This window comes from Rhinolophus hipposideros (assembly GCF_964194185.1).
Source record: "Rhinolophus hipposideros genome assembly, chromosome: 10".
NCBI classification, from domain to species: Eukaryota; Metazoa; Chordata; class Mammalia; order Chiroptera; family Rhinolophidae; genus Rhinolophus; species Rhinolophus hipposideros.
Genome location: NC_138056.1, coordinates 35,948,545 through 35,970,544, shown reverse-complemented (window position 1 = coordinate 35,970,544; position 22,000 = coordinate 35,948,545). Strand labels below are relative to the sequence as shown.

The window sequence follows — 22,000 nt, the reverse complement described above, 5'->3', positions numbered from 1 at the left end:
GTCAGAGTCTAACAGACCCCAGATGGGTGGCAACTGACTTTGGGATGCTCTGAGACTTTTGCTTAGTAGCTTCAGGCTCAGCACTGGCACCAAACCAGAGTTGACAATAACATGGTAACAACTCTTCCCACTCTAGTGACTCCCTGAGACCCTGCATCACCCAACCTACATACCGCATGAGGCTTTATCAGTGGCTGAACCTTAAGGGAGTGGGCAGGTGGCAGCAGGCCTTAGGGTGTCCTGACTTTTTGCGGAGCTACCCCAGGCCCAGTTCTAGAGGAAGACGTCCTCAGTTTGCAGCATGACCTCTCTCATGAGTTTCCAGGGTTAGCACGGCAATGAACAACCTCAGATCACTTTGTAGCTTGCCAGTCCCAGGCAGTGGCTGACCTGGGTCTGCACTGGAGCCCCTCACAAGAGGCCCCAGAACCAACATACTTGGAGATTAGCTTCAGACCACAGCAGAACACTGCCCAATTAGCCCCTCAAGAAGCATACCCAAAGGGCAGTCTTAACAGACACCAGAGCCTGATGGGGCAAATCGCACTCAGTGGGATAACCCTCACCCCCCCCCCAGACACAGCAGCCTGTAAGCTGTGGACATGGCCAAACCCCACAGCCAATCAGCCTGTGGATCAATAATCCCACCCATTAATGTGCCAAGAGCAACCAAGGCTTAACTATACCAGGAGGATACATACAACACACAAAAGGGACACTCTTGGAGCACCCAGTGCAGGTGACCAGGGAGAGGGTGCCACTGGGCCCCACAGGGCACCTACTACATAAGGACACCAGCCAAGACTGGGGGACATTGCAGATCTACCTAACAGATAGAAACAAACAGAGAGGCAGCCAAAATGAGGAAATGAAGAAATACATCCCAAATGAAAGAACAGGAGAAAACTCTAGAAAAAGTGGAGCTCCCAAAAGATTGTCAGCTGATTTCTCAACAGAAATTTTACAGGCCAGAAGGGGTTGGCACAAAACATTTAATGTGATGAAAAGCAAGGACCTACAATCAAGATTACTCTACACAGCAAAGCTATTATTTAGAATCAAAGGACAGATAAAGAGCTTCCCAAACAAGAAGAAGCTAAAGTTTATCATCACCAAACCAGTATTACAAGGCATGTTAGAGGGACTTCAAGATGGAAAAAATTTAAAAGATCAAAATTATGAATAATAAAATGGCAATAGCTACATATCTATCAACACTTACTTTAAATGTAAATGGATTAAATGCTCCACTCAAAAGACATAGGGTGGTGAATGGATAAGTAAACAAGGCTCTCACATACGCTACCTAGAAGAGACTCATTTCAGATTGAAAGACGCACACAGATGGAGTGTGAAAGAATGGAAAAAGATATTTCATGAAAATAGAAATAAAAAAACAACAACAAAAAAAGCTGGGGTAGCAATACTTATACCATACAAAATAGGCTTTAAAACAAAGGTTGTAACAAGAGATGAAAACGGACCCAGTAATCCCACTTCAGGATATTTATCTGAAGAAACCCAAACGCTACTTCTAGGGGACGTGTGCATTCATATGTTCATTGCAGCATTGTTTACAATGGCCAAGATGTGGAGGCACCCTGGATGTCTGTCAATGGAAGAATGGATAAAGGGCAGGTGATACATATATATAATGGAATATTGCTCAGCCAGGGAAGGGAACGGGTTCTTGCCATCTGCAGCAGCATGGATGGACCTGGAGGGAATTGTGCTGAATGGAGTATCAGAAAGACAAAGATAGATGCAATGAGATTTCGCTTATGTGTGGAATCTAAAGAACAAAATAAACAAACAAAACAGAAACAAACAAACAAAAACATTTAATCGTGCACTTTAAATAGGTGAATTATGTGGTATGTGAATTGTATCTCAATAAAGCTGTTATTTAGAAAGCTTGAAGGCACATGCCAAAATATTATGTGTTGGAAAATACATGTAATATAAAAATTAATGTAATAACAATAATCTGTACCTAAATTATATTATACTGGAATGAGGGAAGGGAAAATAGGGCAAAAGGTGCTCAATTCTTCACCCATACAGTATAAGGAGTCATGAGACAATGAGATATTGTTTTACTCTTGAGTGGAGTAAAAACTAAAATGTAACCATTAATAGTATTAAAAACTAAATGTATACCCTCCAAATCACTAGAAAAAAGAAACTAAAAGGAATTACACTTAGATGTTAATGGTGTTACCTCAGAACTATGACACTATAAGTGACTTTTATTTCTTCTTTATACTTTGTTTTCCACATTTTTTACAATGGGTTTGTTTTATCTTTGTTTGAGTCTGTTTATCTTTGTGACTCTAAGCTTTTTAAAATCCAATTTACTTTTATGTATTCATTTATGATTAATTTGTAATAGGTTAATGTAGTCCGATAATTTAAAATTCAAAAGATATAAAAAGTATGATGAAAAGTCCCCCTGCTACCAGTGTACCTCAAGCCCCAGCCACCACAACCTCAAGCCTGGAGTCTACAAATATTATCACTTTCTTGGGTATCTTTGTGGAAATATTTTATGCATACACATTGATTCTTTTCTTTTGTGTGATTACAAATACAGTATAAAATGTATACTGTTCCCCAATTTGTTTTTTTTTTGTTCAACAATATATCTTGGAGACTGTCCCGGATCTGAGTATCCTTTCTTTTTAATGGGTACACTGTATGGATTTACCATAATAATTTATTTAGCCAGCCTCGTATTGACATATTACTTTTATAATTGACAAGAATAACAAAGTAATTTTGAAGGAAAAACTAGAATGTTCTAATTGTAATTTTCCCTTCAAAAAAAGGATATCACCCATTGTTTAAGCTCATAAGTTCTCTTTCACAACTTTTGAACATTTGGAATATTGCTGCTTTATGTATGTATACTACTCTTATGACCAGAGTAGAAGATATGCATCAACAATAATTTTATTGAAGCAATTTTATAAGTAAATACATTTTCATCTTCTTTTTAATTCTTTATTCTTGTGAGTTTCTAGGTATGCGTAAAATAATCAAACTAATATTGATGTCACCACATTTTAAATCACAGTAGCATGGTAGGAAATCTGTTCAACCAATGGACTAAATGAGAATTCATCTCTCACCATCAACCATCATCAACCACATTTATTTATTTTTTATACCTTGTCTTCAGGATTCTGTTAGACCCTACAGTTCACTGTATAGTATAACTTTAAAATTAGCTTTAAAATAAGTTTCACTTACAAATGGCAAACAGACATATGAAAAAATGCTCAACATCACTAATCATCAGAGAAATGCAAATAAAAACCACAATGAGATATCACCTCACCCCAGTCAGAATGGCTATCATCAACAAGACAAATAGCAACAAGTGTTGGAGAGGCTGTGGAGAAAAAGGAACCCTCATACACTGTTGGTGGGAATGCAGACTGGTGCAGCCGCTATGGAAGGCAGTGTGGAGGTTCCTCAAAAAATTACAAATAGAATTACCATATGACCCAGTAATCCCTCTCCTGGGTAACTACCCAAAGAATTTGGAATCATTTATACATAAAGACACGTGTGCTCCAATGTTCATTGCAGCTTTGCTTACGGTGGCCAAGACATGGAAACAACCAAAATGTCCTTTGATAGATGAATGGATAAAGAAGTTGTGGTATATATACACAATGGAATACTATTCGGCGTTAAGGAAAGATGATATAGGAACATTTGTGACAACATGGATGGATCTTGAGAGTATAATGCTAAGCGAAATAAGTCAGACAGAAAAAGCAGAGAACCCTATGATTTCACTGATATGTTGTATATAAACAAAAAACAAGACAAACAAATGAGAAACAAAAACTCATAGACATAGACAATAGTTTAGTGGTTACCAGAGAGTAAGGGGGGTGGGGGGAGGGAGATGAGGGTAAGGGGGATCAAATACGTGGTGATGGAAGGAGAACTGACTCTGGGTGGTGAACACACAATGGGATTTATAGATGATGTAATACAGAATTGTACACCTGAAATTATGTAATTTCATTAACAATTGTCACCCCAATAAATAAATTAAAAAAAAAAAAGAAAAAAAAAGAAAGATTGAAAAAAAAAAAAGCTTCATCTCTTAGTCTCCCATAATGGAACAACACATTCTTTATTTTCCCCTTGGCTTCAATGACACTTAATTTACCTTGTTCTACTTCCACATGTATCTTTTAATTTCAGGCTATTTTTCCTCATTCTACCCCTAAATATTCTTTTTCTTTTCTTTTTCAAGTGTTTCTTTTATATGCCCAAGCTACAAACTCCTTGAGGTAAGGAATTACATATTATTTATTCCGGTTTTCCTCAAATTTAGCACACTATCTGACACATATTAAGCACCCTATACAAATGCTGAATTATATTAGCACCAGAAAGTTCATGGGTTTTTGGAGTTGGACAGACTTAAGGAATGAATCCCAGCTTAGCCATTTATTCATTATCTATATGATTTTCTTAAGCTTTATTATCTACAAAATAAAAATTCTTGCAAATTACTGTGAAGTTTTGAAATTAATTATAAAAAGCATCTAGCAAAATGTATGGTGAAAAGATTACCACGGGGATATGAAAGTCAATTTGGGGAATGTAATGAATAATGTCGTAAAGATTTTGTAGGGTATCCGATGGACACTTGTCTCATTAGGGAGACCACCTCAGGGATGATGTCGATCCCTGATCACTGCACTGTACACCTGAAGCTGAAGCTGAACAATAATGAATGTCAACTACAATTTTATATGTGTATATAGTTACAAGAAACAGAGTACAGCATTAGGAATAGACAGTGGAAATGTAATGGCTGTATGCGATGTCAGAGGGGTAGTAGATGGGGAGAGGGGGGTTGTCACTGTGTGAGGGATATAAATGATGTCTAAAATAAACAAATAAATCATTTATGACTTACAACAAAAAATATTTTAAAAAATAAAAATATAAAAAAATGTATGCTGCAGAGTGGATATTAAATAGTTATAATTATGGCTCCAGGAACTTTTTTTAGTCTCAGTAGCAGGTTTTTTGTACAGAGCATATTCATCAGAGCTTTTGTTTGTCCTTTAGGTTTGTTAACTATGCTCAGTTATGACTACCCAGGGTTGAGAGAATATTAATATGTGCACTCAATAAACATTTATGAATACCTACTACATGCTAAACTCTGGTTATATGAAAAATGAGGACAGCATGGTCGCTACCCTCAGGAAAGTATTTCCAAGTTCTGTTAGCAACATAGTCTCCTCTCCTTGTCTTTATTACCCGAGAAAGAAGGACACTGCTGCGTTTCTGGGCCTTTTATGAGATATCACTCTATTACATTAGATAATTTCAGACTTCCTATATTAATTCAAAAAAGTTATTAACTACTCCATAACAGGCATTGTGCTAAAAGATACAGAAACAAAAAAAATAAAGATGAAACAGTTCCAATCCCAGTGAAGGTAATAATATTTCAGAGTTCTACCTGGTACAGAGCATCTTCTTGTTTTTACAAAACCAGGAAGAAGAATATTGCTGAGTTTCTATGCCATTTATGCATTTCTGTTGCACTGTATAATTTCATCCTTACCTATAGTCTTCTGTGTATGAAACTGAGTAAAATCTGATTAAATGATCCAGTCTTTATTATCTTCTATGTTACTTTTGGACTTGTGATCTTGTTTTGTAACTTGAAGATTTAGCCATACGGGTGCCAGTAATTCTGGTGAAGAAATAAAAGACAGGTTCCTAGCTCATAAGCTGTTCTAGACTTTCACTAATTAAAGTTAAAACTATTTAGTAACTACTGGCCTTGATAGTCCTTTTTTATTTCAAAATTATTTTACCATAGTCTTCTATTTGAGCATCTCATTTGTTTATTGGTAATAAAGCTAAGAGTTCTAAATTGTATATATTAATAGTCTGTCAAACCCTTTGGAGGCAAACTGTAGTCCATCCTAGAAAATTCTATAACTTAACTGTAATTTCATTGTAACTATATTTATATAATCTTCATAGAAGCATAGTTACTAGGCAAAATACTTTAATTCATAGTAAAGAGCAAGCAACCACTTCTAGAAAATACTTTTTCTCCTCATGGGCTTTTCTTCTCCTTGTGGTTTATTTTTACCACAGAACTAATTGATTAAGGTGACCTGATTTGGTTATAAAATATGACCCTACCTGAGATTTCTTTTGCATATCATCCTAATTGTTATCCCTTTGCTTCCAAAACATAGGCGCACAATTTGGATGTACGACAGCATAAAGAACTACCTTCCACTGGTCCCATTTCTATAGTTCTATAAATGGCTCAGTGATTGTCTGAAATCTAGGAAAGTAATCCTATTGCTATACAGGCAGCCAAATTAGAATAAGTGCTGAGTTCAGAAGCTAATAGTTAAGCCGTTTCACACGCTGCTTTCAGTACAAAATGCACAGTAGATATGTACTGTCATCCCACTTACTGATTTTTGCTTTAAAAACAAAAATCACATTTTTGATCAAGGTTCAGAAAGCTTCACAAGAAGTAAGGACAAGATACCTGACAATGTTAGGGTCGAAGGCAGCCAGGTTCAGGCCTGGTTAAAAATTAAGACACCTGGATACTTGAATAAATCTTCAGTATCCAACTAGTACTTTCAGAAACTGCTTTCTGAGTAGGGTAGCTGTTGCTGGGAAGAAGAAAGAATAGGGAAGGCCTGCATAATAGGTACTGAAGTTCTTGGGGGGGCGGGGTGATGAACACGTCTTGGAACTAGAGGCGATGGTTGCACATTGTAAATATACTAAATGCTACTTAATCGTACACTTTAAAACGGTTCATTTTGTTATGTGAATTTCACCTCAATTAATAAAAAAAAAAGTAAATATTTTTAAAAAGGAAAAAGACACAGGGCTTTCCGGCAAAGAGGGGAAGCCCCCCAAAGTACACTGCCTACACATCAGCAGCAAGGCCTGTAAGGTCACTCCCACTTCACACACAGCCAGGTGGAAAGCTTACAAAATTTCCTCAGGTGGACCCTAGTTTCAGTAACAGCCAATTCACCAGCACTGACCACCACACTGAACTCATTTTGGAGATTGAGAAAGCAGCAAAATGTCGACTAGAATCTTCTAGAAAGCTGTACCCGCGGTCATCTAGAAATCCCTACTAAAGAGTCCTATGAGCAATAGAGAACACCAGGGTGGAAATGGAAGAAGCCATATTTTTTTTAAGGTTTTTGTCTTGGGAGGTTACTCGTGAGGATTCACTAAGCCGCAAACGTTACATTTAAACCTTCGTGCTTAACCATGACGGATACATATGTCAATGGTGCAGCGTCTCACAACAAAAAGCGAAAACCCACTCTAAGCCTCTTTTTGTGGCGACAAAGCTTTGCTACAACGATCACCGCCATACCCATCCGCGGGAAAGCTCCCTTCACCAGCTGAAAAAGGCGGAGCCTCAGAGGACACTCCCGCCACACAGCGCGAGCTGCGCCGCTGGGCTTCCTGGGAATTGTAGTTTTAGTCACTCACCCTTCTCTCTTGTTCAGGCCAGTATGGAGTGAGCCAGAAAACTACAACTCCCAGAGTGCTCTGGAGTGGCTAGCGGCCGCGGCGTGACGACTGTGGCAGAGAAGGCCTGAGGGACTCTGCGTTCTGGAGTGGCGCTGCTTGGTCGGGTGGCAGATAGCAAGCTGCAGACGCCTCGGCTGAGGAGAACGGCGAGTCGGTTCGGCATTTACGGTCGGGTTCCCCGCGACGATGAGTGCTGCCAGGGAGTCCCATCCGCACGGGGTGAAGCGTTCAGCCTCCCCAGACGACGATGTAAATAACAATGGCGAAGTGGATGAGGGTTGAGGCCTACTAAAAGTTAGGGTAGGCCGGGAAGGGTGGATGTAGAAGGAGGAACCGCCTGAGGTGGCCCGAAAAGGGAGGTAGGACGAGAGGGAAAAAGACCTAGAGGAATGGGAAACGTCTCCCTGCCTTCGTTAGGGTCGGAAGGTTTGAAGAGGTCCACACACCTAAGAGCTAGAGGCCTGCGTAGGATGGGAGATCGAGGAAGGAAATACTGAATGGTCGCGAAGTGAAAGAGAATAGTCCAGAGATCATATTTGGCTCTTTGGGGGCTGATGAAGCCTCTCAGTCGGGCATTTCTACTAGGGATAGAGACGGCAAGACCCTCCCTGTTTGAAGCTTACAATGTTCCTGTGACAATGTCAAGATGTTCGTGCAGTTTGGGCAGATTTTCCGGCCGGGATTATTTTTGCGACGTACTGTTAAGAATTAAACTTCACTGTTACCGTTAAGAGTAAACCCAGAACGGTATTGAACGAAAAAATGGTACCAAGGGAGTAATTTGGTACTGGCGCAAGGTCGTGAGGTCTTAGACGTTGAGACCTGGAAGTCCGTTTTGATGTCCAGTTCCTCCCCTCCTCCCTCCTTTCCCCTCCCGTCCTCCGTCCTCTCCCCTCTCCTCCCCTCCCCTCTTTCCCTAGCCCTTAAGCTTGTCAGTTTAAATAGCAAGCCATTCACTCCTTAAAGTAGTCAATTAAATATTTACTGCTATGCCAGGTGTGGAGAATTCAAAGATGAATAAGTATGTGCTTTGCTTAGGCCGTGTTGTGTATCTGTCCTAGCTCTAGCGCATTGTCATGAAGACTGCAGTCACCGGTAAACATGCAACTAGGTCCTTCATACAGTGGATAAAGGCTGTAGGAACGTTGATGGGGAAATTTTGGGGAGGGGAGCATGGAAAGGTCAGCTTTGAAAATGGTGAAAGGACAATATTAGTTTTCTTTCGGTTGATTATTTAAAGAACTGTCAGCTTGTGATTCTGAATGCGTGGAGTTCTTTATTTTCTACAGTGCAATTGAGTGCCTTTCATGTGAATCCTAAAAGGCTCACTGAAATACTACTAGTGCATCATCAGTTGTAGCAAATGAGGTGATGTTAAGGCCCGCCCCCTTTTGGGTGGGTGGTGGGGTTAGGTCCAGAATAGTAAGTAAGGCTCTTTAAGGAAATTGCTTTCAGCTTTGCAGAAAGAGTAGTAATCAGGAGAGATTTGAGGGTGGATAGTTATATAGTAAGGTTTTTTCATGCTCTGTATTCCTATAACTGGCTTTTAGATCTTTTCTTGTTAATATAGTAATCCACTACTTCAGCAATTTATGCTTCTGAGTAACCTCGGTCCCATTTTAAAAGCTATTACATTGTTTTCCTCCTGATAGTTAAGTGTGACTTGATTGCTAGAATGTTAGTCACCTGTTTTGCTAGACTCAGGTAATTTTCTAAATTGACCGAAAGCTCTTGATGATATGAAGTAATTTAACAGAAAGTTAAGTCTCTACAGCTTCTCATGGGATCACTTTAAATTAGATGACCTTCAAGACCTTTTCCAGTCTTAAACGCATCATTCATTGTCTTTGAAGAAGGTGATTGCAGTTGCAAATCAAATCAGGACCTAGTACCTTCACACACTACCTAAAATTGATTATTTTGCTAATTTTATGTTATAGTGCAATACAGTAACCTATCTCTTGATAGCGATTTTTTTAGTCAGTTTCTTTTCATATGAATTTTATTTTTGCTGGTAATTGGGAGTTATATTTAAGTAATTGTCCTAATTGTTATCTAATTGTTACTGTTTTTAAAACATTTAAAAATATTTTAAAATACATCTAAATTGTAGAAAATCAACTAATTATAATATGTACATAGTTGATCAACAGTTTCTAATGAACATCCATTCACTGCATGTAAAAGATAATCGAAGTTTTCTTTGCCCACTGACTTCACATGTTAAATGGGAGTAACAAAACATTTTTAAAGATGTTAAAAGTAGATATTAAATCACGGAATCCCACTCTAGGAAAATGTTGACAATGTTAGAAGTAAATTCTGAAATTTATGTATGTACTGGAGGTAGTAAATTCATTGCAGTTCTATAGTAAAGGGTATTAAGAATGCTGACAACTTAAAAATAGTTTTATTGGTTTGAATGGAGTGGAGAAATGGAAGTTATCTTTTAAGGAGAAGTGGGGAGGTTAATTTTAGTCAGTGGTGGAGAACCTCTTAAGAATGTGCCCATGTGCCTTTCAGAATACAGCACTTGGACAAGGTACCTGCTGTTGTATGCTGAGGTTTTTGAAAGGAAGAACCAGAAGGACTTCATGATTGAAAAAAACATGAGGATTCTAAATTGTAGATGTGAAGACGTTGATGACATTTGCTCTTCATAGAGAGTTTGAGAAAGTTGGGGGTTTTATACAATTATTTTTAACTTAATTTTACATATCTTTATAACTGTAGTTCATAAACTACTTTCACATGTTCTATCTCATTTGATCATGTACAGTATGATGTGGAAAAAGCAGAGGACTTAAGGCCAGAGGATCGAAGCAAGTCCCTTAGCCTCTTGCTTCAGTGTCCTCATTTATTAAATGGACTCTTGAGAGAATGTAAGTGAAAAGTGGTTTGTGAGTTGTAAAACACGAGGCAATTTTTAGGTGTTGTTATTAAGACAGTCTTTTAAAGAAGCCTCTCTATCGATACCGAATTAAAACTAAGAAGTTAAATGCCAAGTTCAGATTCACAGAAAGCAGATAATTTAGTGGGAATCAGAACTTAAGCTTTACTAGTAGTTTGATTCTTATTTTTTAACTATATTGAGCCATAAATAGTTAATAATTAACTGGTCTGTGAAAAGAAATGAGATGTCAGATGTCAGATGGAAAAAAGAAATTTGGAACTTAGGTAGCCAAAATTATGAGAACGTATAACCCACCCCCACCAAAAGAAATTTAGAAGAGCCATAAGTGGATATTGATTATGGTACAAATACTTACAACTCGTAAGACCAGGAGAAATGATCATCATTGTTTTATATTCTATTAGCTTTTTACAAATAATTTTCAGAAGAATAAAGAGATAGTGAAAAACAACCATTAGAAATTCCTATATGAATTTAACCATAAAAACAAAATCTCTGTCCCACATTTTCATGATACATAATTCCAAAATGATTAGCATCCTCTGAATACATCTAACAACTTATCAGTTGTCATGTGTGAAATGAACATATAATTTCAGATTTCAAATCTATTTCTAATAGATGTTAGCTTTATTATACTATTCTAGTTCTTATAGTTACATCATCAAAATATAAAAGTACTTGAACTTTTTGAAACCTTTGATAGCTCATGATTTTATGTTGAAAGGGGGTTATCTTGAGAAAAACAGGATGGTCCAGGCTATTATTGCAAAATATTGCAAGATAAAGGAGTCCTTCCTCCTTTTGAGTGACTCTCTAGGTGAGAATATTATGTATCTTTTTTGTCCCCTGCCCCCTTTTTTTTCTGTCTCATTGATTCCTGGATTGAAGAAAAGTTATCTAGTATTTCATCTGGCAAATAACTCAGTCTAAAATTTTTGCATATACAATTAATTTTTCCACCATCATTAATTGAGAGTATACCATCTATCATTTTTCATTCACTTATTTATTCGTAAATGCCTTCTGTCAATTTTCAGTTTTTACCCACTTGCCATTATGGGTAGAAATGAAAAATTCTGAATTATCAGCTATGTCCAAAGAAAGCTAGAAGTAATCAACAGAGGGGTGACTCTTGAAAGATAATGCAATACTTTGGACAATATAATGAGAAAACCCTTCTACCATTTTTCTATTTTCTTATTATTTTAGTCATTTTTAGCATAGTTGGGAATAATTGATGAATTACAACGAAATCTTACCTTTGTTTGAAGATGTAGGGGATTAAAATGAAATAATTCTTACATTTACTCAAGCTGTAGGGAAAAATATCACTAGGATTCCATATTTGGATTTATAAAAGGGTTCAATATTTGATATTGATTGACCCATTTGATAATTATAGAATGAGTTTTATTTTGTCCTTTTCAAAAAATTAATTTTCTCTTTGTCTGTTGGAAGACTTCTAAGAATGAAAGTCTGAACATATTTAATCTTTACAAAAGCTAGAACTTTTTTTTTTACAAAAAAAAAGAAACTGAAAAACTTAAATGGGGTCCAGTAGTCTCTGATGTCATACTGTCCTTTAGAATATCACTAAAGCCAGAGTTTTTTAACTTCAATTAACAACTACGGCAGCTGTCTGGGTTCGCAGTCCTAGGTACTCTAGGGCCCTGTAAGGCTCTGGGTCAGTAGGTCTCAAAGTGGGTCCCCCACATCAACAGCAGCATCACAAGTAGGTATTTGTTAGATATGAAATCCACGAGCCCCACTTCAGACCTGCTGACTCTGAAACTTGGGTTTCTAACAAGTAGTCTGTGTTCTAACAAGCCCTCCAGGTGATTCTGATAGAAGCAAACTTTTGAGAATTACAGGTCTGGCTGCAAAAGAACTAAAAGATTCTACCTTGAGGTAACAGAAAAGGAGTACAGATGCTCTTCCCATTTACAATGTGGTTACATCCTGATAAACCCACTGTAAGTTGAAAATACTGTAAATAAAAAATGCAAACTTAACGTACCAAACATCAAAGTTTAGCCTGGCCAGTTTATACTGCGTGGATATCATTTTTGCACCATCGAAAACTCGAAAAATATTGAGTGGAACCATCGTAAGTTGGGGACAGGCTGTATATTCTAATTCAAAGTGATGCACATGCTTAACTTTCTAAACAAGAGAGCCCTGTTTATAATTAAAAGTGACGGGAAAAACTTAGGATTTATTGGTAGACTTTAAAATGTTTAATATTTATTATTATGCAAAATTAATTTACTAATTTCTTTTCTAGCTTGGCTCTAGCAATTGGGAGGCAGCAGACTTAGGTAATGAAGAAAGAAAACAAAAGTTCTTGAGACTTATGGGTGCAGGAAAGGTAAGCATCAGATAGTATGCATTATTATCTTTTCTGTGAAAATAATGTCCTTTTTTGTATAAAATGAGAAGGACTAAATAAACTTGGATCCTATTTTCCTGTTCAGCTAGATTATTTTAGACTTTGGGAAATAGAACTGACATAACCAAGCATTTGAAAATTTATACTATTTCTTAGGATTATCATGGCCTCTGGGCAGTAAGGTTTAGAGGCTATATAGAAAAAATTTTGGGTTTGAGGAAACACCTGTGGAAGAAAGAAGATGTTAAAGATTATGACTTGCCATTTGTTCACCTGATGATTTGATACAAAGTATTTCTGGGCAAACCATTTGGTAGGTCTTTCATAGTTTATAACTCCTTCCAACCCTTGAGGTAGTAGCCAAGGGAGTAGCCTTTATGAAAAACCTAATACTTAAAATGTTCAACATATTTTGAGAAATCCCTTTCAGTTTGATTAACGTAATAGAAGGCATAAAAGATAGAGGTGTTGGGAAAACATCGCCTATTGGGAAAAAACCCTTCTTATTCCTACCAGTTCATTTTTACATGCAAATCTCATGCTTCCTAATGTTGAAGAAGTAGGAAAACTTTTTTCTCTTAAGATCCTTAAAATGAAATTCTGCTTTATATTTTTGTTATTCATATAGAAATGTATTTATGCGTTTTACCAGCAATTATTGACCAATATATGCTGGGCACTGTACTAGGACTGGGGTGGGGCTTACATAGATCAATAATACAAGTTTGGAGCCATGATGTAATGGAGGAAACCAGAAATAACAATATGGAATTATAATTGCTATGAAAGAGCTATGCATGTAGTGCTGTGGGATCAGCAGACAAGCGTAGCTAACTATGGCTTAGCTGTAAAGAAAGCTGCTCAGAAACAGAATTGATATGAATCTGAAAGGATGAGGAGTTAGCCAGACAACAACAGTGGGGTTGGAGGTAGGGAGAGGAGATGCACAAACATAAAGACCTATACAAAGGAAGTATTTGTATAATACCTCATTAATCCAAATTTCCCATAATTTATAATTTATCATAGAAAGTAGCCTGAAGTTTGTCTTGGGTCATGCAGGTAAAAAATTTGCTAAGAATATATAAAGTAAGTAATAGTTTAGGGGGGATGCTCAACCTAGTGTAATGAAAACTCTTTAATTACTTAGGAAGAACACCTTAACGCAAAAAGTATGAAATTTAGCTACCAATAGTCAATTGTATCTCAATAAAACTAGAAGATAGAACAGATTGAACGATTGAAAAAGAAATATGGCTACCAATAAATTAGCTGTTTAGCATACATTAAATTCTTCATTAGCAGGGCAAAGATTGTAGCTTTGATCTTTTTATATAGGCTGATTAGATTTATTCTGTTTTGTGGCCACAAAGTAGATCCTAATCCTAGCCAGTTACATGAGTATTTTATTGGTCACAAGGAGAACTAGCTGGGAAGGTATGAAGAGACCAATGTAGTACTATTATTATCATCCTAGAATAATTTGGTGCCATTATATATTCTTATCTTTTTAATGAGGTGTCTTCTGCATTGTAAAGAAGCAGCATATTGAATCATTGATTTGCTATGTGTTAATGGCATGTAAGGCAATAAGCATTAATGCTTGAAGCTGCAGTAGTGTCATTTTTGGGTTTGGAGAATGTGTCTAATCCTTTCACAATAGGATGATTTGTTAGCTATATCTTCACAGATAATTAAGATTGCAAAGTCACTCTTTTAATGAACAGTTTATTTCTTTACCTTATGAAACTGATATGAACTATAAATAGTGGATTGGAACTGATAAATTGAGAGTACTAATTATGTATCCAAATCAATTGGTAACTTTGAATCAGATTTATTATGTTCTATAGAACTAAGATTGTTTTAAATTGTGTTCTTTTTGACAATTTGAGATTGAGTGTTCATTGTAGTCAAATATTAGGTTGGTACAAAAGTAATTGCAGTTTAAAAGGTTAAAAATAATTGCAAAAACCAAAATTACTTGTGCACCAACCTAATAGTAATGAGTTAGCTATTTGATTGTGATATGTTGTAGATAGTAATGATTATTTTCATTTTTTATATTTAAAGATCTGTCACTTTGTTCATTATAAGTCTTAATTATTTCATTTTTATTTAGCTAAATAATCTCATTTGCTTTGTCTCCATGAGACATGCCTGAGGCATCAGAAAGAGAAGGTGGAAAAGTTAGAGTAACTCATTTAACTGGCCTTTTAGGAAAGAAAATGTTTAGATTCCCTTAATTTTCTAGTTTTCTATCCTTCCCATTTAAAATTCCAACTTGATCTCTATATACTCTCTTCCTCTTTGCCATGCTTTGTTTTTGTGTATTTTAGTAACATTTACAATCTTCTAAGACACTGTAATTTACTTAAGTGATTTCGTCCCCTCCCCATCCCTATCCTTGCTAAAATGTGCTAAGTTCCATAAAGATGAGGATCTTAATCTTTTTCTGCAGTGTATCCCAGAAGCCTAGATTATATTGGGCACATAGTAGACACTCAGTAATTACGTTAAATTAGTGGTCTTAAATTCTAATACATTTTCTGCCTTTTAGAAAGAACATACTGGTCGTCTTGTTATAGGAGATCATAAATCAACATCTCATTTCCGAACAGGTAAGACACTAAAATATAATTAAAGTAGAGGTGCTAAATTTGGAACATGAGATATTTGTACATACTTCAGGATATTCTAACTCCTGTGTATAATTGTGTTGACAATTAAAATATTAGAATTGGAAATGTATGTAGTGTATGTAAACATGTTACACATATCATGTAACAATTAGTATTTACTTTGATTTTTAAAAGATTTGGGAGTATACATCAATATAATGTTCTGACTAAGAAACTGATCCTTTTCTGTCTTCATTTTTACTGATTATAACATGTGTTTTAATTGTAGTGAGGTCTTATGCCTCATCTTGCCAACTGTAGTATGTATTGAATTTATATTTTTTACTTTATAAATTATTTAGCATATAATGTTATAGTTGGCATATTATACTGATTTACAGTTTATTCACTAAGGTTTGCTCCGAAATCTTTGAAGACTATGAACTCATTGCAAAGCCTAAAGAAATTAACTCTTGTGGGGAGGAAACTTTTTAAAAGAACTGAAAATGAATTTGAATTCATTGCTAAAAAGGGCAGTTTTCTCCTATGTAAAATTGACCCTAATCTTGGACCTTAATAACAACAGGTCATAATGACCTTGGTATATTTAACAAAATTTTTAATTAAATGATTTAAATTAGCTTTATACTGACCTGGAATATGTAGCACATTTTAGAAATTAATAGGTCTTGTATTTTTCTGGTGTTAATTTCAAATTGATTTGCATTGCTACAAAAGGTTTAAAGAGTCCCTGACCTTTGCAGAATGGAAATATATTTAACTGCTACATTTATTCTTTTAAACTGAGGGCTTTATGAATCAAAATAATGGAAAGCACCAACATTTCTGACTAAAATGTGAAGTTCTTTTATTTATAAATTAAAATGTCATGTACAGAAAACTTCGTATTGTAATGTTGAGTTCTTGTGTGGTAAATTCATAGGTGATGGTTTAGTTTTCTGCTTCATAACTGCATACAGCAGAATATATGTAAAAATATGTAGCAGTGTTGCATGATAAAATAAGTTTATGTTGCTTCAATAAATTGATATGCAAAGAAAGACATAAAGGAGAGCCATTGCAAGGTCATTTTAGTTGCCCATTCTCTGACAGAATTGCTTGTCTTTTCATTGTTTCTGTTCAGAGACAAGCTTTCATTTGGAGGTTTTTTTGTATTTGACTAGAAGTAGACTTTCAGGAGAACAATTAGACGATAAGCTAAAATATATAATGCCCAGAATTCTTGGTAATTCATATTTACAGTACAGCAGTACCTCGGTTTTCGAACGTCTCTGTTGATGAACATTTCGGTTTATGAATGCCGTAAATTTTATGGATCTATGGTATCATTAGATAGGGAAATTCATGCTAAATTTGCAGCTTTAGGGGTTAATTTTAAAGGTCTGGAACAGATTAATCCATTTTGCATTACTTTCTATGGGGAAGCCGAACCTCGGTTTTCAAACAGTCTTCCAGAACGGATTGTGTTCGAAAACCAAGGTACCACTGTATCTGAACTTCAGGCACTTCTTTCTAAGCCTCGTATGTCTGGTGTGAATTATCACATGAAAAAATACAAGTTTTTCATCTTTTATGTATAAATACTTCTGTAGTTCAAAGGGTTGGTTCCTAAAGAAGTAATCATAAATACATCCTTCAATTATTTTATGTCTATTAGGTAACTAGCTATGGTATAGAAATCCATCCAGAAAATTAATTATACGTTAGTCACAGTTGGAGAAATCAGCCCTGAATATAATAGCATCTGTATTATGGATTTTTTTGTGTAATCAAATATTTTTATGATTTGACTGAAATATAACCAAAGTACACTGGACATGCAGGGGAAGAAGACAAGAAAATTAATGAAGAACTGGAGTCTCAATATCAGCAAAGTATGGACAGTAAACTGTCAGGAAGATATCGACGACATTGTGGACTTGGCTTCAGTGAGGTAGTAATTAATGTTTTCATTAAATGGGAAGACAATCAATTTCCACTTTGATATCATTTACTTCGGTTAGATTCCTTGTAGCAGTTAAGAAAGCTTTCTTGATAAAGTTGCTTAAAATATTTTTATATGCTCAACTAGGTCTTTGTAGATAATAAGAACAGATATTTTTGAGAGATCAGTAAGTTTTTTGATACCAGCTTAATGTAAATTCTGCTTAAGCACTAGGGCACATCTTTTTTTTTTCAGTTATAGTTGATGTAAAATATATTAGTTTCAGGTGTACAACATAGTGATTAGACAATTATATACCTTCTGAAGTTATAACCACCATAACTACAGTACCCTTTGGCACCATACAAAGTAATTACAATATATTGACTATATTCCCTGTGTTCTACTGTACATCCCCATGGCTATTTTTATAACTGGCAATTTGTACTTTTAATCCTGTTCACATTTTATACTCATCTTCCTAGCCTCACTCCTCCCCTAATCTGGCAACCATCCATTTGTTCTGTCTTACGAGTTTGTTTGTATGTGTTTTAGATTACACATACAAGTGAAATACTATGGTATTTGTCTTTCCCTAACTTATTTCACTTAGCCTACTACCTTCTAGGTCCTTCCATGTGTGGCAAATGGCAGATTTAATTCTTTTTTTATGGCTGAGTAACAATATTCCATTGTGTGTATGTACCACATCTTTATCCGTCCGTCTATCTCTGGACACCTAGGTTCCTTCCATATCACAGCTATTGTAAATAATACTGCAGTGAACATAAGGGTGCATGTATCTTTTCACATTAGTCTTTTGAATTCCCTTGGAGAGATACCCAGAAGTGGAATTTTTTGAGGAACCTCCGTACTGTTTTCCTTAGTGGCTGTACCAATTCGCAAGCCCTGGTGCATGAGGGTTCCCCACGTCCTTGCCAACACTTACTGTTTGTTGATTTAGTGATGAAAGTGATTCTGACAGTGTGAGGTGATACTCATTGTGATTTTAATTTACATTTTCTCAATATAAGATGCTGAGCATCTTTTCATATGTATCATTGGCGAATATCTTCTCCCATTCAGTAGGTTGTCGTTTTGTTGATGGTTTCCTTTGCTGTGCAAACTTTGTAGTTTGATGTGCTCCCATTTGTTTTTCTTTTGTTTCCCTTGCTGGAGGAGACATATCCAAAACAGTGTTGCTGAAGTAGTGTCAAAGAGTTTACTGCATGTCTTCTTTTATAGTTTCAGGTCTTACATTTAAGTCTTTTGTCCATTTTGAATTTGTTTTTGTATATGGTATAAGAACGTGGTCCATTTTTTTTTTCTTTTTTAATGTATCTGTCCAGTTTTCCCAACACCGTTTATTGAAAATACTGTCTTTACCCCATTGTATAGTCCTACCTCTTTTGTTATGACATAATTCACTATATAGTGTGGGTTTATTTCTGGGCTTTCGATTCTCTTCCATTGATCTTTGTGTCTGTTTTTATGCCAGTACCATGCTATTTTGATTACTGTAGCCTTGTGGTATAGTTTGATATCAGGGAGCATGATACCTCCAAATTTGTTCTTTATCAGTATGCTTTGGCTATTCGGTATCTTTTGTGGTTCCATATAATTATAGGATTATTCTAGTTCTGTGGAAAAAACTGGTATTTTAGAGATTGCTTTGAATCTGTACATTGCTTTGGTTAGTATAGACATTTTAATGATGTTAATTATTGAAACTCATTTATTTATGTCTTCAGTTTCTTTCAGCAATGTCTTAATAGTTTTCTGAACACAGATATTTCACTGCCTTTGATAACAGTTTATTCCTAGGTATTTTCTTTTTGATGCAATACTAATTGGGATTGTTTTCTTTATTTTTCTTTCTGATAGTTATTGGTGTAAATAACAATTTACAGCAGTAACAATTGGTGAAAATGCAAACAATTTCTGAACATTAATTTTGCATCTTGCTACTTTACTGATTAGTTCTGACAGTTTTTTGGTGGAGTCTTTAGGGTTCTCTATATATACTATGTCATCTGCAAATAATGACAGTTTTACTTTCCAATTTGGATGCCTTTATTTCTTATTGTCTGATTGCTGTGGCTAGGACTTCCAATACTATGTCAAATAAAATTAGTGAGAGTGGACATCCTCGTGTTCTAACTATTCTTAAAGGAAAAGCTTTCAGCTTGTCACCACTGAGTATGCTTTTAGCTGTGGGTTTGTCGTATGTAGCCTTTATTATGTTGAGGGTATGTTCCCTATATCCCCACATTGCAAAGAATTTTTATCATAAATGGATGTTGAACTTTGTCAAATCTACATCATATGATCATATGACTTTTAGCCTTCATTTTGTTTATCTGGAGTATCACATTAATTGATTTGTGGATGCTGAACCACCCTTGTATCCCTGGAATAAATTCCACTTGATCATGGTATATGATCTTTTTTATGTATTGCTGAATTTGATGTGCTAATATTTTGTTGAGGATCTTTGCATCTGTGTTCATTGGGGATATTGGCCTATACTCTTTATTTTCTAGTGTCTTTGTCTGGTTTTGGTATCAGGGTAATGCTGGCCTCTAAAATAAGTTTGGGAGCTTTCCCTCTTCTTCAGTTTTTTGAAATAGTTTGAGATACATAGATAGTAATTATTCTTTGTTTGGTAGAATTCATTTGGTCCAGGACTTTTGTTTATTGGGAGTTTTGATTACTGATTCAATTTCGTTACTAGTAATCGGTCTGTTCAGATTTTGTTTCTTCAGTTTATTCTTGGAAGAATATATGTTTCTAGGAATTTATCCATTTCTTCCAGGTTGTCCAGTTTGTTGGCTATAATGTTCATAGTATTTTATATAATCCTTTGTATTTCTGTAGTGTCCGTTGTGACTTCTCTTTTCTTTCTGATTTTATTTATTTGAGCCCTCTCTTTTTTTCTTGAGTCTGTCTAAAGTTTTATCAACTTGTATATTTTTTCAGAGAACCAGCTCTTTGTACTTGAAAATCGTATTTATTCAAGAGCTTGTTAATTATTGTTTGTAGGTAGAAGACCATGATGGAGAAGATCATGTGGCTGGAGATGATGATGATGATGATGATGATTCACCTGACCCGGAAAGTCCAGATGACTCTGAAAGCGATTCAGAGTCAGAGAAAGAAGAATCTGCTGAAGAGCTCCAGGCTCCTGAGCACCCTGATGAAGTGGAGGATCCCAAAAACAAAAAAGATGCAAAGAGCAACTACAAAATGATGTTTGTTAAATCCAGTGGGTCATAACTCCCAAACACTTAGTCTTTGTATTAAAAGTAAGCCTTATTGTTATAATGCACAGTGGAGGACTGCTTATAGAGCACAGACCTTTGTATTATAATTTTTAAAAAGGCCCTTTTAAGTAATTACAAAGAGTGTTTGCTTTCAGATGCCATGGGTTACACTTTTATGGGCATGACTAAAACCATTTTTGTAAAGAGTAAGAGTTGTATAAAATAAGAAATAAATACAGTACTCAATTTCCTTTCATATTAGCATCATCAAACCTCTAATCTCAGCTTTTTACCCCTTCAAATAGTTATGTGGGAGACACTGTTTTTTGTTCGTGGTAGCTGTCTTTTTGTTTATTCCTATTTTTCTCATAAAATGTTTATCTGATACTGTGATGTGTTCATGGAAAAAATTATTTTATTATACTTTGTTATAGTAGAACTATTCATCATGGCTATTTTTGCTGCCAGTAATAATCTAAATTAATGTTGGCAAAAGGTTAAGTACTTAGTTTACTCTTTCTGATTCAGCTCTACTCTTTTGGACCAAAGTAACATGAGAGCAAATACTTTTTACACCTGTTAGGATGTAGTTACCACTGTCATACGTTTGGAATGCTATGATCCCAAGCAGTCTGTATATAATTTGAATTTCATTGTATGTTAGGTTTTTGGTAATATCTGGCCAATTTTTACAGAAGAAATTATTTCTCTGATCATTTGGTCCTATCTATTTAGGAATATGTAAAACAACTTTTTTTTAAGGTAATATGTGACCAAAGTTAATTTTCTTCTTAAGGCCTAAATAAAGAGAAAGCAGTTTCCCGTACTTGGTTGTGATACCTTTATCCTCATTGTCTAAAAATGAGGAACAGGCTTATTGAACAAGAAGCTGAAAGAAATTCTCTTCATTTTATCCCAGTGCTGTTTATCTTGATTATCTAATTCTTACAAAGAATTATGGCTTTCTGACTTTATTGCTACTTCTGTTAGAGTAAGATTAGAATTATCTGACTACTGTTATCTGGTTGATTTGTACAGCAGATTTACACAAACTGAATTATGGACTAGTCAGTGATCTTTGAGTAATGGGGTCCAAAATATTAATGTTTCTAAGTAACATGTTCAAAGACTTGAATCAAACCTGTAAGAGATGTGTTGGGTTTTTTAAATTATTCCTATGTCATTTTGAAATTCAGAATGTATTAGAGGAGTGTAGGAACTAGAACAGGTAATTTCTGGTTTATGCAATCCATCCTGAAATATTTTTCATATTAGACCCCCAAC

At 35.5% G+C, this 22,000-nt stretch overlaps 1 protein-coding gene across 2 annotated transcripts; it reads left to right on the top strand.

The window, feature by feature from the left end:
• The first annotated feature begins 7,601 nt into the window (after positions 1-7,601).
• Positions 7,602-21,542, top strand: LOC308503084 (small acidic protein). 2 transcript variants are annotated; one of them, XM_081061946.1, is made up of 5 exons: positions 7,602-7,830; positions 12,783-12,866; positions 15,448-15,508; positions 17,353-17,462; positions 20,496-21,542. In XM_081061946.1, the coding sequence occupies exons 1-5, from the start codon at positions 7,768-7,770 to the stop codon at positions 20,727-20,729; spliced, it is 552 nt and encodes a 183-aa protein (XP_080918072.1). In that variant the 5' UTR covers positions 7,602-7,767; the 3' UTR covers positions 20,730-21,542. The 2 variants fall into 2 exon arrangements, with proteins under 2 accessions (XP_080918072.1, XP_080918073.1); XM_081061947.1 differs by lacking the exon at positions 7,602-7,830 and adding an exon at positions 12,375-12,471.
• The last annotated feature ends 458 nt before the right edge of the window (positions 21,543-22,000 follow it).